Genomic DNA, 14,107 nt, shown 5'->3' on the forward strand with positions numbered 1-14,107 from the left:
GGTCAGGCTCGGTGCGGCCGTGCCCAGACCGGAGCGGCGGGGCCCGGTGTGCCCCGGTGTGCTCGGTGTGCCCTGTGTACCCCCTGCGCCACCTACGCCTTTAGCACAGCTTCTCCTTTCCCCGCAGAGCGGCTTCGCGGGGAGCGGCGCGTCCCTTCGCGGCCGCCGTGCGGGGCGGGGCGGGCGGCGGAATTTAAACACGGACAAGCGGCGGGCTCCAAGCCGGGCAGGGCCATGGCTGGCACGGCCTCCCCTCGGCCCCTCCGCGGACAGTCCTTCTACCTGGACCTGCCCAGCGGCCGCAGCGCCCGGGACCTGGCGGAGGCCATCGGGCGGCTCGGCGGGGTGAGCTCGGGTCGGGCCTGTGAGGGGCTGGGGGTGACCCGGGACTGCGGGGGGCTCTAGGGGGGTGCCTTGGGGTGGCCTCGCCCCTTTTCTAACTCTGCAAATTTTTAAAAGTTTCCTGAGTTTCTTGTTTTTCCGATGAACCGGTTCCCTTCCCGGCTCTCCCGCAGTGGAGCTGGTGGAAGTCGCCGCTGTCCCCGCGCTCCGGCCCTCGGGGGTCCTTGGGCTCGGGATCTGCCCTTCCCTCCCGATTTTCCAGGTGTTCTGGCCTTTCCTCCCAAAATTCCAGGTGTTTTGGCCTTTCCCTCCCGACATTCCGGCTGTTCTGGCCCTTTCCTCCCAAAATTCTGGCTGTTCTGGCCTTTCCCTCCCAGTGTTCCAGGTCCAACGAGTGCTGGAAGGACTGGTGTGGACTGGTCTTCTCCTGGGGACAGAGCCTCTTTCCCTCCCGACATTCTGGCTGTTCTGGCCTTTCCTTCCCAACATTCTGGGTGTTTTGGCCTTTCCTTCCCAACATTCCAGCTGTTCTGGCCTTTCCCTCCCAATATTCTTGATCTTCTGGCCTTTTCCTCCCAACATTCCAGGTCCAACCAGTGCTGGAAGGACTGGTGTGTGTGTATTTCATCTCTCTGGTTCCCTCCTGCCCTATTGCCTATGGAGCTGCTTGCCCAGTTGTTCCCTTTCTCCTTTATTTGTCTAAAACTGGTTATACTGTCCTTGGGGACAGAGCCTCTTTCTCTCCCAACACTCCAAGTGTTTTGGCCTTTTCCTCCCAATATTCCAGGTGTTCCTGGTCCAACCCAACATTCCAGGTGTTTTACCCTTTCACTCCCAATATTCCAGGTGTTCCTGGTCCAACTTCCTTCCAACTTCCAAGCTGGAAGGACTGATGTGTGTATGTGTTTCATCTCTCTGCTTCCCTCATCCCTCTGTGGAGCTGCTTGCCGAGTTGTTCTTTCTCCTTTATTTGTCAAAAACTGGTTATTTTCTCCTGGGGACAGAGCTCCTTTCCCTCCCAATGTTCCAGTTGTTCTGGCCTTTCCCTCCCAACATTCCAGGTGTTCCAGGTCCGACCAATGCTGGTGTGTGTGTGTGTGTGTTTCATCTCTGCTTCCCTCCTCCCTCTGTGGAGCTGCTTGCCCTGTTGTTCCTTTTCTCCTTTATTTTTCTAAAGCTGGTTATGTTCTTCTGGGTACAGTACCTCTTTCCCTCCCAACATTCCAGGTGTTCCAGCTCCAACCAGTGCTGGAAGGATTGATGTGTGTGTGTTTCATCTCTCTGGTTCCCTCCTGCCCTGCTGTCTGTGGAGCTGCTTGCCGAGTTGTTCTTTTTCCTTTATTTGTCAAAAACTGGTTATTTTCTCCTGGCGACAGAGCTCCTTTCCCTCCCAACATTCCAGCTGTTCTGGCTTTTCCCTCCCAACATTCCAGGTGTTCCAGATCAGGCCAGTGCTGGAAGGACTGCTGTGTGTATGTGTTTCATCTCTCTGCTTCCCTCCTCCCTCTGTGGAGCTGCTTGCCCAGTTGTTCCCTTTCTCCTTTATTTTTCTAAAACTTGATACACTCTCTGAGGACAGAGCTCCTCCAAGCTGATCTATGATATCCAGGTTGTTTTCCTCAAACGTTGGGGGTTTTTTTACTGAAAGCACTGTAGGTGACAGAGTCCTGGATGTCTGGATCTGAATTTTTGGGGTTTATTTGCAGTGAATCTCTAGGGCATCACAGGATCTCCTGGTTGGTATGGAATGAAAGAAGGAATGTGTATATTCCTGCTGTGTGTGGGTTGAGCCCAGCTTTGTTCAGCAGAACTCTGCCAGCTCAGGGTCAGGCCCTTGCAGAGCTGCTGTGTTCTGTCTCTCTGCAGGTGACAGAAAGCTTCCTCAGCAAAGAAGTCACCTGTGTGGTGTCCAGCAACAGAGAGGCCAAGAGGGGTCAGCCCAGGGCTCGGGAGGAGAAGCAGAACAACCCAACTGCAGAAAGAACAAAATCCACGAGCTCAGTGCCTGCTGTCCCCAAAGGAACCCCAAACAGAGCTCACCAGAAGCCACCCTACACTGTAAGAGCTACAAGGGTTTGTCCAAAGACACCACACACTGTAAGAACTACAAAGGTTTTGTCCAAGGGGGCTGCAGGGCAGAATCTGGGGACAGTTTTGGAAGGTGGAGTTGTTTCTGCTCTGAGCAAATATTCTGTGTGGTTTTTTCCCTGCTCTGTTCTTGTTTCCCTGGCTGTCCTTATTCATACTGTGGTATTTTGTGTCTGCCATCATTGTGCATGTCACAGATTTGGGCTGTAATCAGGGAAATCTGGAATGGCAAGGGATGTGGAGGCCATGGCTGGTTCCCAGAGGTGTAGTGAGAAAAAAAACAGAAATATAGACAGAGAAAAGCATTGCTGACTCTGGGTAGTCACAGGGCAAGGCCCCTGTACCCTGGAGGAGATCCATGAGGGCCTCCTGCAGGAAGGGGCTTCTCCTGGTCCCATTTTTCTCCTGGTCCCGTTTTTCTCCTGGTCCCATTTGCCTGTTGGAGCTGGGCTTTCTGCTCACAAATCCTTGTGGCCAAGCTCCAACATCCCACCTGGAATGTGGTGTCTGGGGAAAAGCAGCTGCCCCAGCCCAGGCCTGGGGAATCTCTGCCAGCTGGAGCAGAAGCACCTGCAGTGGGAATGCTGAGCTGCAGAGTTCTCTCCCAGTTTTTGTCCCCTGTCCTGGCTCCCAGCACTGTCCCTTGTCTTACAAAGAGCTGACCCAATCTGCTGAGGCTGTTGGCTCAGTTCCCAGGATGTTCCTAACCCTGGCCAACATCTTGAGATGCCTGGAGAACAGGGGGACCTGATCTTTCTACAAATCCCTGATAGGAGATTGTAGCCAGGTAGGGCTTGGTCACTTCTCCTGGGTAACAAGTGACAGGACAAGAGGAAACAGCCTCAAGCTGTGCTGGGCAGGTTTAGATTGGATATTAGGGAAAACAACTTCATGGAAAGGGTTGTCCAACCCTGGCACAGCTGCCCAGGCCAGTGGTGGAGTCCCCATCCCTGCAGGGATTTAAAAACTCAGTGGATGTGGCACCTGGGGACATGGGTCAGTGGTGACCTTGGCTATATTGGGGAGGAGTTGGACTTGACCTTACAGAGCTTTTCCAGCCTGAACAATTCCATGATGCAGCAGGCACTTTCCAAACTAAATTGCTGCTCCCTCCTGGCTCACTCTGGAGCTTTCATTTCCCTGCTGGTCAATAATTCCAAGCCTTGGCTGCTGCTGCTGGTGCAGTTGAGTGGTTCTGTCTGCAGTTTGCATTCTCTGAAAGGCTCTCTGGACTAGCAGAGTGTGGGGATCCCCAGGGATTGTTGCTTTCCAGCTCTTTGGGGATCCCCAGGGATTGTTGCTCTCCAGCTCTTTGGGGATCCCCAGGGATTGTTGCTCTCCAGCTCTTTGGGGATTGTTGCTCTCCAGTTCTTTGGGCATCCCCAGGGATTGTTGCTCTCCAGCTCTTTGGGGATTGTTGCTCTCCAGTTCTTTGGGCATCCCCAGGGATTGTTGCTCTCCAGCTCCTTGCCATGACCTGTTCATGTCTCCTCTCTCCACAGGCACTGCTGAGCAGGGGGAAGGAGCTGCTGAACAAGGCCATGAAGAACCAGGTGAGCAGCCTTGGATGGGCTCTGCTGGGGCTGGGTGTGCTCAGAGCTCTGCTGAGCACAGCAGAACCAGTGCCAGCCTTCCTGCAGAGCCCCTGCCCTGCTGACAGAGCAGATCCTGGGACTGGGAAAGGCACAAAGCAGTTGCTTGTGGCCTGCAGGAGGTTGTGTAGTGCTCCTGGTCACTATTTCTGGAGCCATGGCATCCAGTGTTACACCTCTGATATCTCTCCCAGCCAGCTGGGTGCTCAACACAAGAGAATTATTAACACTAGGCCTGTTGTTAGATGAATTTTTAGCCTAAAAAGAACTGAAAGCAATGTAGCTGGGGCAAAATGTTCCCCTGCAGTCCTTTCCCCAGATAAATCTCAGTGCCCACTTAAAAGCTCATGCTGATTAACACCTGCCCAAGGTGCTGCTGTTAATTTGGGATGGATAAAGCATGAGCTCCATCCTTTACTGCTGTGCCCTGATTTCTGTAGCAGCCACACTCTGTCAGCTGGGCAGCAGGAAGGGCTCTGAGCTCAGTTTAGAGCTGAGCTTTGAGCTGGGCTTTGCCAAACCTCTCTGTGCAGGACACCTGCAGTGGCAGCAGCATCCTCGCCAACGCTCGCCTGTGGGGAGTCCAGATCCTGCACGTGGATGGTATCCTTCACTGTGGGCTGCAGGAGCCTGCTGGGAATGAGGGGTTTTGGAGACAGGTGGAGCAGAAGGGATGGAAGAAAAGTAGAACAGAAGGAAGAAATTGCAAGCAAATCTCCTGGAGTGATGCCATGCTGGCCTGGCTGAGTGATGCCATCCTGCCCTCAAACACATTTGTGTGTACAGAATGTGCCACTGTCACATTTGCAACAGCAAGCACATTGTCATCTACTGAAGGTGGAACATTAGGAAAATTTGTTCCAAAAAGACTGTTTTTATTAATTAACCTGGAAGTACAATCATGAAAAGGGCAGGATTTGATCTGGTTGAATTAGGAAGTGCTGGTGTTTGAGGACCCGTTCTGGAAGGCACCTCCTGTCCCCATGATGGATGGGGAGGGGGTGATGGGGAAGGCAGATGGTGGAGCTCTGATACTAAGAATAGGTGTGGAGTAAAAGGTTCCTGAGTGTCTGGTGACAGTGACATACAGCTGTGGCTGAGCCTGTCTGGTTCCTGTCCCTGGGCTCTGCTCTGTGTGCTGCACAGCTCCTGCCAGTGTCTCCTTCCTGCAGAGCCCCAGCAGCCTCCAGCTCTGCCAGAGAGCAAACAGAGGGGCTCAAAATGTTCTCTTGGACCATTCCTGCAGGCTCCATCTTCTCCCAGTGTATTAGGGGGGTGGGCTGCACTCTGAGGGAACAGCTCCCTTCCCTGGCTCAGCTTTGGCTCTTTGACATCCCACCTGCACAGAAATGTTGTCCTATGCCCAGCAGCTGCTGCGAGCCATCTCAGGAGCAAGGAAGCAGTGCCAGAAGACAGAGGTAACAATTTACCTGCAGCCAATTGCAGCAGTTCAGGGTTTGGACAGTTCTTGTAGCAGCTTCAGTGCCAGTGGGGCAGTCAGGGGGATGCTGGATCCAATCTGGTGCTTGTGTTAGTGGTGAAGATGAAAAAAATCAAAGAAAATAAAGTTGAGGGTACATCCAGCTGAGAATGAGGCAGCTGTTGCTAAATATCAGCATTCATAGCACAGCTAATGCTGACTTTAACCCTAAGGGTCATGGTTTAACCCCAAATGGCAACTCAGCCCCACACAGCCACCCTCTGGGATCCCCTGGGATGGGAGAGCAAAAGTGAGAAAGCTCATGAATTGAGATAAAGGTGATTTAGTTAGGAAAGCAAAAACCACACACACAAGCAAATCAAAGATGATGATGATGATGTGGGTGCTACACTGGCTCACCAAAGGATTGGTTAATGCATTGGAGAGGTCAGAGGGAAGGTGAGATGTAAGGATAGAGCATGGCAGCCTTTATTAAATAATTATATTTCATATATTTAGTTTATTAAATAATTATATTTAATATAATACTACATTATTAACCTAGTATTTCAGCTAACCCTGGGTAATTTAGGAGGCAGAATGAGGGGAGGTGCTCTGGGTGGTACAGGAGCTCTGAAATGGTGGGTGAGGCTGCTGCAGCTCTGCTTGTGCTGCTCCCATGCTGAATGTGTCCCTTTTTCCTCTAGGTGAAATGCCCTGCCTCCAAATCCAAAATTCACAGAGGTAAGGCCTGGAAGTTTTGCTGCTGTTTATGCTCAGACGTGGAGCTGCTTGGAGAAGCCTCATTTAGAATTTGAAATGCATCAAAACCTTTGGCAGTCCCAAAACATGCCAACTCTTTAGGCAGTTCCCCTTGAATGGGCTCTGTTACTCCTTGTTGGAGTCTGGCTGCAGCCTCCCAGGACAGCTGAGGATCTTTGATGTCACAGTGTGTTTCAAAATCCTAAAAACCCTTTGCTGCCAGCTCCCAGAACAGAGAGAACAGTTCTGCTCATTGAATCCAGCAGCTTCAGGGAGGTTTTGAGGAATAATGCATCCTGCAGAGGAGAGCGTGTTCCTCCCAGCCCACTCACTTCTGCTGGGCTGAGATGTGCTGCTGAGACACCGAGCTGGGGATGGCTCTGGCAGGCAGGAGGGAGGGGGAACAGCCAGGTTTTCATCTCATCTCATCTGCAATTAGACAGAAATTGGGGCTGAAATTGGCACTGCTGACGTCAGCTGGGTCTGCGACTTGTGCCGGTTTGGAGCAGGCTCCAGCCTGGGTGGTGTGTGAGACACACTTGGGAGTTATTTCCCAGTTTGGGGTGCTGAAGAAAGGCTCAAGAAGCTGTTGGATGTCTCAGATTGTGCCTGCAAGCTCTGAGATCTGCTCTGAGGTCTCACAGTGGCATCAGAGCCACTGCTGGGATCACTCACCCATCTGAGCTGGATCTGGGGCCTCTCTCTCAGAAGTGCTGAGCATTTGGCAGTGTTTGCATGGAAAAAACTTGATCCTGTACTGAAATAGCAGCTCCAGTGACGTGGCAGCACATTTGAGGCAAGCAGAGGGTGAGGCTGGTGAGGACAGGTGGGCTCAGCCTTTCTGGGGAAGGAGGGTGAAATATCTTTGGGAAAAAATAGCATTGAGTGCCAGGATCACGAGAAAACAAAACTCCTCGCCCTTCAGAGACCATGAGGGAGGCAGGAGAGGCTTGGTTTCAGGGTCAGGCAGATGCCTTGTGGGAACACCTTGGTTTTTTTTTGTTTCTTAGCCAGATCAGGACTCAGGTTTCCAAGGTGAGCGTAATGTGAGTGGAACCTACAGAGCAGGAGGGACCTTGGAACCTCCCCTCCCAGCCTGGCTCTGAAAACATTTTCCCTCAGTGCTCTGCTGAGGCTCTTTTGCTCTGTCCTTGCTCTCCAAAGGAAGCAAAGCTGCTCTGGGAGCTGAGCAGAGGCCAGATCCTGCTCTCGAGCAGTGTCCTGGTGCCAGGCTTGGCTGGCTGCACCTTGGTTTGTCTCCAGCATCTCTTGCTGCTTGGACATCCCCATCCTGGCCTGAGCCAGGTTCTGCACTTGAGGCAGGGTGAATGGAGGAAAAGGAGCTGGAAGTTGTTGCAGCTGCTGCAGTTCCTGAGTTCCCTCCTCATACTCAGTGACACATTGTGGGGGGATTGTGTGACAATTTTTGGGGCTGGAATCAGAAAGCTCAGGGTTAGGTCAGTGGCTGTGTGGCTGAGGAGGCATTAAAGATGTGAGGGGATGGCTGGATACCCTTCCAAAGGTGGAAATGTCCCATGGTTGGGCTGCCTGGGGTTTGCTCACCCCACTGCAAACCTGGACCAGGGCTGTTGGGGTCACCCAGAGATGTTTTGTCTGTGCTTGGCCACCACTTGGCATTCACCAGAGCCAGAAGTTGTGATGCACTCAGCTCTGGAGCCCAGTTCTGTTGGGGAATGAGTGTCTTAATAGGGAATTTGGCCAGGAAAACTAACCAGGTTTCTCTCTGGCAGGAAAATTGAAGCCCCCTTTTCTGAAAGTTGAAGACCAGAGCAGGTAAATGAGACCTTTCTAAATATCCTAACCTAAAACCTCTCCTTCCCTGGTTTCATTCCTGCCCATGAGGCTGCCCTGGCTTCTGTGCAGAGCCTGTTCCACTCTGGGAATTGACTCTCTCCTAGAGGGAGGCAGATGGAGTTTAGAGAAACAATCCAGGTGTCTTGTGTGTCAGGGAGAAAAAAGGTGTCAAACGAGACTTGACAGCAGTTTCCTTCCTTGCTCACATTCCCTGTGTGATCCTCAGCAGGTCACTTAATCCACCCTCAGCAGAGAGGAGTGAGATTGAAGCACAGGAGGTCAGGGCCTGTAACTTGAGGCCAGCCTTGGGCACAGGGGACCTGATCCCTGTGGTGTTTCTGAGGAGTTTGTAACTCTACCAGCATCCATGGGGCCAATTAATTATTCCAAAGGCAACATTGAAGGCATCTCAATTAAGAGTCAGATATTGGGGTTTACATCTGCATGCACTGAAGTGTGAGGGGAGAAATGTGGGAATCAAAACCTTCCTGTACAGTGGGGTAGCTGGAAATGCTGCACTGCTCTGAGCTGGGACAAAAAATGGAATTTGGGCTGAGCAGGCAAATTTGCCTTCTGTCCAAAACATTGGGGCTGTTACTGGGAGCTGGTTTTAACACTTTAAATGTGTTCAATGGAATGAGAATTTCATTCTCATGTGAAATCAGAAATGGGAACTCTGGCACAGCCCCAGGAGAGCACTGGGCAGCATCTCCTCATGAATGAGGTGGCACCTTGAGCCCCTCCAGGCTGCAGGAGGGACAGCTCTGAAGCCCTGCCATGACTCTGATGTCCTGATCTGCTGCTTCCAGGCAATTCAGGCCCTTCCATCACCAATTCCAAAGCTTTCCTGCCCTCAACTTCCTGGCACCCAAAAGCTCCAGCCCATTTGAGCCTCTGAAAAGCCTCTCCAGTTCCTGCCAAGCCAGGTAGGCTGCAGCTCCTTCTGTGTTTAACCCTGCTCACTGCTGGTTCCTGGGCTCTGGGAGCCACCAGCCTTTGGGTGTGGGCACAGGGAGCCCTGTGCTGTCCCTGCCAGGCAGGGTGACCCTGTGCTGTCCCTTGCAGGGCTGCTGAGGGCTGTGCCCTGCACAGCACTGGGGGGAAGAGCCCTCGTTCCACACACGTCACCATGCCCAGGAAAAGGAGGGGGTTCTGTGAGTGCTGCCAAGAGACCTTTGAAGAGCTGCAGAAGGTAAAGGTTCCCCTGGGAGCTGGTTCCCTGCAGGAGTTGTGGGGAGCACTCAGAGGCTTTGTTAATTGTGTCATGCTCGTTAGCACTGTGAGCTCCTTTGGGAGGAATTGCTGCATCCAGCAGGTTCTGCCTCTGAGCTGGGAATGTGGTCAGAGCACAGGGGGTTTGAAGGTTGGTTTGAAGGTTAGAGCACAACATGCTCCTCTCTTGGGGTGCCAGAGCCTCAAGGATCATCCTGCTGCATGATCCATAAGGTGAAGAGGCTGTTCCATGGGGCACAGGCAGATTGGAAAGGTGAGATGAGATTTTTTTTAGGTGCCAAGCAAGGGGGCTCTCAGAGCCCAGCTGTTAGTGCCAGACAGTGGTGGTGCAGTCTGCTGCTGGGGAGGAAATGGGAAATTCCTGTGGGCTTCTCTTGGATCCAGACACAGCCCCCTCATCAGCAGGAGCATGGAACGGGACACTGTGTGTTCCCAAACCTGGCAGACATTGCCTGTCCCTTTGCCCTCTGGTCTCTTGGGCTGTGGGAAGTGCAAATTCCCCTCCTGGCAGAGCTGTGAGTGTTGTTAAAGGGTCTCTGCCACCTTCCAGCATCTCCAGAGCCCCCAGCACCAGAGGTTTGCCCAGGACAGCTCCCAGTACATCCCTGTGGACCGTGTCATCTCCCAGCTCACCAACAGCTTCCTGGAGGGCTCAGCAAAGTAAGTCTGGGGATCTGGGAACTCCTGGAGCCCAAGGGCAGCAGACATCCATGGAATGGGGTGCCTGTGCCTGAAGCAGGACCAACTTGGTACCTCCTGGGCAAATTTCAGACAAACAATGGGAGATGTTCCTGCATTTCCATGGGGTTTCTCCTTTGGGGAACACTCCATGGACTCCAAGTGCCTCCTAAATTAGAAAGGGCAGCTGAGCCTTCCTCTTCTGTCCCTGCTGCTCTGTAGCCCCCCTGTGCCTGGGCACTGGGCTGAGGAGCCTGAGCTCCCTTGTGCTGCCCATCTCTGGCAGCAGCAGAGTCATTGTGAGCCTCAGCAGGCTAAAACTGCTTCCCTGCTCCTGAGCAAGGGCTGCAAGCACCCTGCAGTGCAGGAGAGAGGTTTTGTCTCCCTGGGGGGAGTGTTTGTTGCTGGGGCTGGGTGAGCATTAACTGATGGTTCCTCCCAGGGTGCCCTGGTCCTGCCTGGCAGATGAACGTGTGGTGCCTCAAGCACACAGCACTGGAGGAATGAAGCTGCTGCCAGCTGAGCTGGGAGAGGAAGGGGAGCAGCCTGAGCAGGATGCTGTGGAGCTGATAACAGATACAGAGCTGGATCATGGCCTGAAGACCCAGGGACATTCCCCCTGCCTGCCCAGGGACAGGGTCACAGATCCCACAGGAGGAGGGGACTTGTCAAAGCCCAGCTCCCTGCAGCTGCCAAGGGGAGCAGGGCTCAGCAGAGGGGTCTGTGCTGCCCATGGTGCCATGGGGGAGGCTGGGCTGGGGGCTTTGGGTTTAGATTTGGCTCCTGAGCTGGGCTGGGGGCCTCATGCATCACCCACTCCTGTCAGAGAGGCAGTGGCTTCTTCATGTGAACCTGTCAGCCACCCTCCCCAAGGCCAGGCTGCCTCCAGGAAGCGCCAGCTGTGCTCCAGACACAGCTCCCAGGTGGCAAAGAGGCCCAGGCTGGAGCTGGGTTCTGGCCTGTCCCCCCTGGGTGCTGGGATGGGGGCACAGGGTGCAGGGCAGGTGTCTGAGCCAGCCCTGCCTGCCTTGGGGAGGGCTGGCAGCCTGCCCCTGGGCACAGAGCTCTCCAGCAGACCTCACAGCTCCCTTGCTTTGGATCTGTGCCTGTGTCAGAGCCCTGGGGGCCCTGTATCCCAGCCAGCACCCCCAGGAGCAGTGGCTGCAGGTTGGGGTGCTGGGCAGGCAGCTGCAGCCAGCACTGTCACTGAGCGTGGCCGGAGCAGGGACAGTGACAGCACGCCCAGGGATGGGAGCAGGCCTGCTCTGGAGGGCACAGCGAGCAGGACCAGCTGCCCTGCTGGCTGCCTGCCCTCTCCCACACTGCCCCTGGCTGCAGCCAGATGTTGCTGCTGTGTCAGGGCAGCGCCAGCAGCAGCCCCTGGAGCTCCCGGGGTCCTCCCCCCTCCTCCCCAGCGCCCCCAGGCTGCTCCCGGCTCCAGCAGGGGCTCCTCGGGGTCACACTGGGCTGTGCAGCTCCTCCCGGGCTGCAGGATTCCAGCTGTGGGCAGGGATTTGCTGCAGCCCCAGGGCAGGGTGAGGGACAGCGGGTACGAGTCCCGGCTCTGCTCCGTGCTCAGGGAGGCGGAGCTGGACAGGAGCTGCAGGAACTGCTGCACTGAGACACGAGGAGCCTCTTTCCCCATCCTTGGAACGTTGTTTGGCAGCTAAAAGCATCTCCAGGCTGCTCTGTGGAGCCTCGGTGGGAGCTGGGATGGGATTCACCAAGGCACCCTCTGTGTCAGGAGCAGGAGGGACATCCAAGGGTGAGGGCAGCCCTGGCAGCCTGGGCAGCTCTCCTGGTGGGAATTGGTGGGGATGCAGTGGCTTCCTTGGCTGTGATCTTCCCTCCTCTCTGCTGGCCACGTTCAGAGCCAGCAGATTCCTTACAAGAATCATCACTGACCCAGTGGTGCCTCTGGAAGTGTCCACCCAACATCTGTGTGCTCCTTACCCTTCCAGAGTTCTTCCTCTCACATGGTCCCCAGAGCTGCAAGGATTTGTGAGAGAAGGGTCATGGGGATGAGATTTGTGCTCTTGTTGTGATCTGGGCGTTGTCTTTACATATTTTCAGATGGTTTTAACTTGTTTGGGTATTTTTTTTACAAACGTTTGAACTTTTGAAATAAAATGGAGGGATGAGATTCTGCTCTGCCTTACTGTGGGAATGTGGCTGGGGGCAGGAGCAGAGCAGTAAGGGTTGGGTGGAGGAAGCTTTGTGGGCAATGGACACCATGATGAAGGGGGTCCAGCCCCAGAACATCACCCCATCTTTGGTTTGCCAGAGGAGTGTGGCCAGCAGGCACTGGGAAGTTCCTGTACCCAGTGCAGGGGTGGTGCCCAGCAAGGAGGGGTGTGGAGAACCTGGAGAACATCTTGTTCACCTCTCCTGGGCATGGAGCTGAGGGATGGAGGTCAAGGGTGGGCTGGAGGATGTTCTGGAGTGTTTAAAGCAGCCTGTGGCCTCTTGAAGGGCAGTTCCAAGCAGAATGGAGCCACCCTTCTGTGGTGCCAAGCTGCTTCCAGGTGTGGGTTGGGAAAAGGAAAAGCTCAGGGCCCAGGAGGGTGGGCCAGGCACCCAGAGGAGTGGGGTCTGTCTGTCCTTGGGGATGTTCAGTCCTTGAGTGAAGGACAACACTCCAGGCTCAAAGGGAAGGCTTGAAGAGGGAGCAGGGACTTGGGGCACACGAGGCTTCAGAGGTTCCTCCTGAGCTGAATCCTTCTCCAGAGCCACAGCCAAAGCCCAGTTCTTTACCTGCTGCAGCCCCTGTCATGAAGGGCTGATCAAGCCCCACTGGGCTCAGGGTTCTGCCCTGGAGCTGGCCCTGCAGGAAGGTGATCCCTGGAGAGGGGCTTGGGGCACCAACCAGCCCCTGGCCTGGTGGGCTCAGCCTCCTGTGCCCCCAGACAGCAAAGAGGGTGCCCTGGGCCCAGGGGAATGGCCCCTGCAGGCCCCAGAGCTCCAAGTGACCCTGTGGACACTGGTTACCTCATGGTAGTGAGCTCACCTGGGAGATCAGCGGCTGTGTTTCACCAAGCCTGGCCCTTCCAGGGAGGAGAGAGGGACCCCCGAGTGCCATCTGTCCCCTCCTCATGCCACCCAGTGATTTACACCATGGAGTTCCTGCTCTCTGAGGGACTGAAGCAGCTCCTTCATGGCCTTTTGGGGACCCTGTAGACCTTGGATGAGATGTTCAGGCTGGAGATGGGGAATCTTGGAAGAGACTTAAAGATCATCCATCCCCCTGCCCGGGGCAGGGACACCTTCCACTGGAACAGCTTTTCCTTGGTACCAGGTGTAGATCCACCCTGCTGGGCACCTCTTTGTCCCTGTGGTGCTGAGGAGCACCAGAAGGGCTCTGGGAGGGACTGTCCCCCTTGGGCTGGCAGCCTCAGAGCTCCTGAGGAGCCAGGCAGGTGCTGGATCATCTCTGCTGCACCTGATGCTGCATGGAGGAAGAGGAAGGTCCAAGGGCAGCAGGTCCCAGTGTGGAAGCCCTGCCTGCCCCACGCTGATCTGCCTGGAAAGGACCATGTGCCAACCAGGAACCCCCTGAGTGTGGCTGAGAAGGTGCTGGAGCCCCTCTTGGGCAGCTGCCCCTCAGGTTTCAGCTCCTGGTGGCTCTGCCAGCACGGGGGATAACAGGCTGAGCTGCAGAGGGGCTTGGAGCCATAACAAAATGGGGCAAAAAGGTCAAAAAAGTTGTCCTGGAGGTGGGTGAGGGATGTGAACTGGGAGTTCAGCCTCATGTCCCAAGTGCTGTGGGCAGCAGCACTCCCTGGTTCCAGCACCATCCCCTTGGCACAGGAGGCTCCCACAGCCAGCACCAGCCCTGGCACCAGGCAGGGGCTCAGTTCCAGCTGGGAGGGTGGTGCTGCTTGGGGGCTCCAGTCCCATTTGGGGGGCTCTGATGATGGTGTGGGTCCTGGTACTGGTTGGCAGCACCAGGACAATCTGCAGGGGCTCTGGGACTGGCTGGGGACCAGCTGTGGACAAGTCAGGGACTCTGTGCCAGCTGAGGGGGCATGGTGCAGACTGGGGGGACTCCAATCCCAACTGGAGGCCCTGAACTGGCTGGAGGGGCTGGTGCTGGTGTGGGGAGGGTTTGGGACTGGTACTGGTGTGGGGGTCCGGCACTGCCTGGGGGCAGCAGTGGCTGAGGGGGGTTTGATTCTGT

At 55.1% G+C, this 14,107-nt stretch overlaps 1 protein-coding gene across 1 annotated transcript; it reads left to right on the forward strand.

The window, feature by feature from the left end:
- Positions 1-234: 234 nt before the first annotated feature.
- DBF4B (DBF4B-CDC7 kinase regulatory subunit) lies at positions 235-12,073 on the forward strand. Its single transcript, XM_063178732.1, has 11 exons — positions 235-345; positions 2,209-2,400; positions 3,933-3,983; positions 4,556-4,625; positions 5,370-5,440; positions 6,150-6,186; positions 7,956-7,998; positions 8,829-8,945; positions 9,085-9,211; positions 9,803-9,912; positions 10,373-12,073. Exons 1-11 carry the CDS (start codon positions 235-237, stop codon positions 11,598-11,600), a joined length of 2,157 nt encoding a protein of 718 aa, XP_063034802.1. The 3' UTR covers positions 11,601-12,073.
- Positions 12,074-14,107: the final 2,034 nt, after the last annotated feature.

This window comes from Melospiza melodia, chromosome 30 (genome assembly GCF_035770615.1).
Source record: "Melospiza melodia melodia isolate bMelMel2 chromosome 30, bMelMel2.pri, whole genome shotgun sequence".
NCBI classification, from domain to species: Eukaryota; Metazoa; Chordata; class Aves; order Passeriformes; family Passerellidae; genus Melospiza; species Melospiza melodia.

Bases quoted from the DNA above. Each gene is read 5' to 3' on its own strand.
- DBF4B (XM_063178732.1), top strand. From the start codon at position 235: ATGGCTGGCACGGCCTCCCCTCGGCCCCTCCGCGGACAGTCCTTCTAC. The intron at 2,401-3,932 runs GTAAGAGCTACA...CTCTCTCCACAG, and splicing joins ACCAGAAGCCACCCTACACT to GCACTGCTGAGCAGGGGGAA. The intron at 5,441-6,149 runs GTAACAATTTAC...TTTTTCCTCTAG, and splicing joins AGCAGTGCCAGAAGACAGAG to GTGAAATGCCCTGCCTCCAA.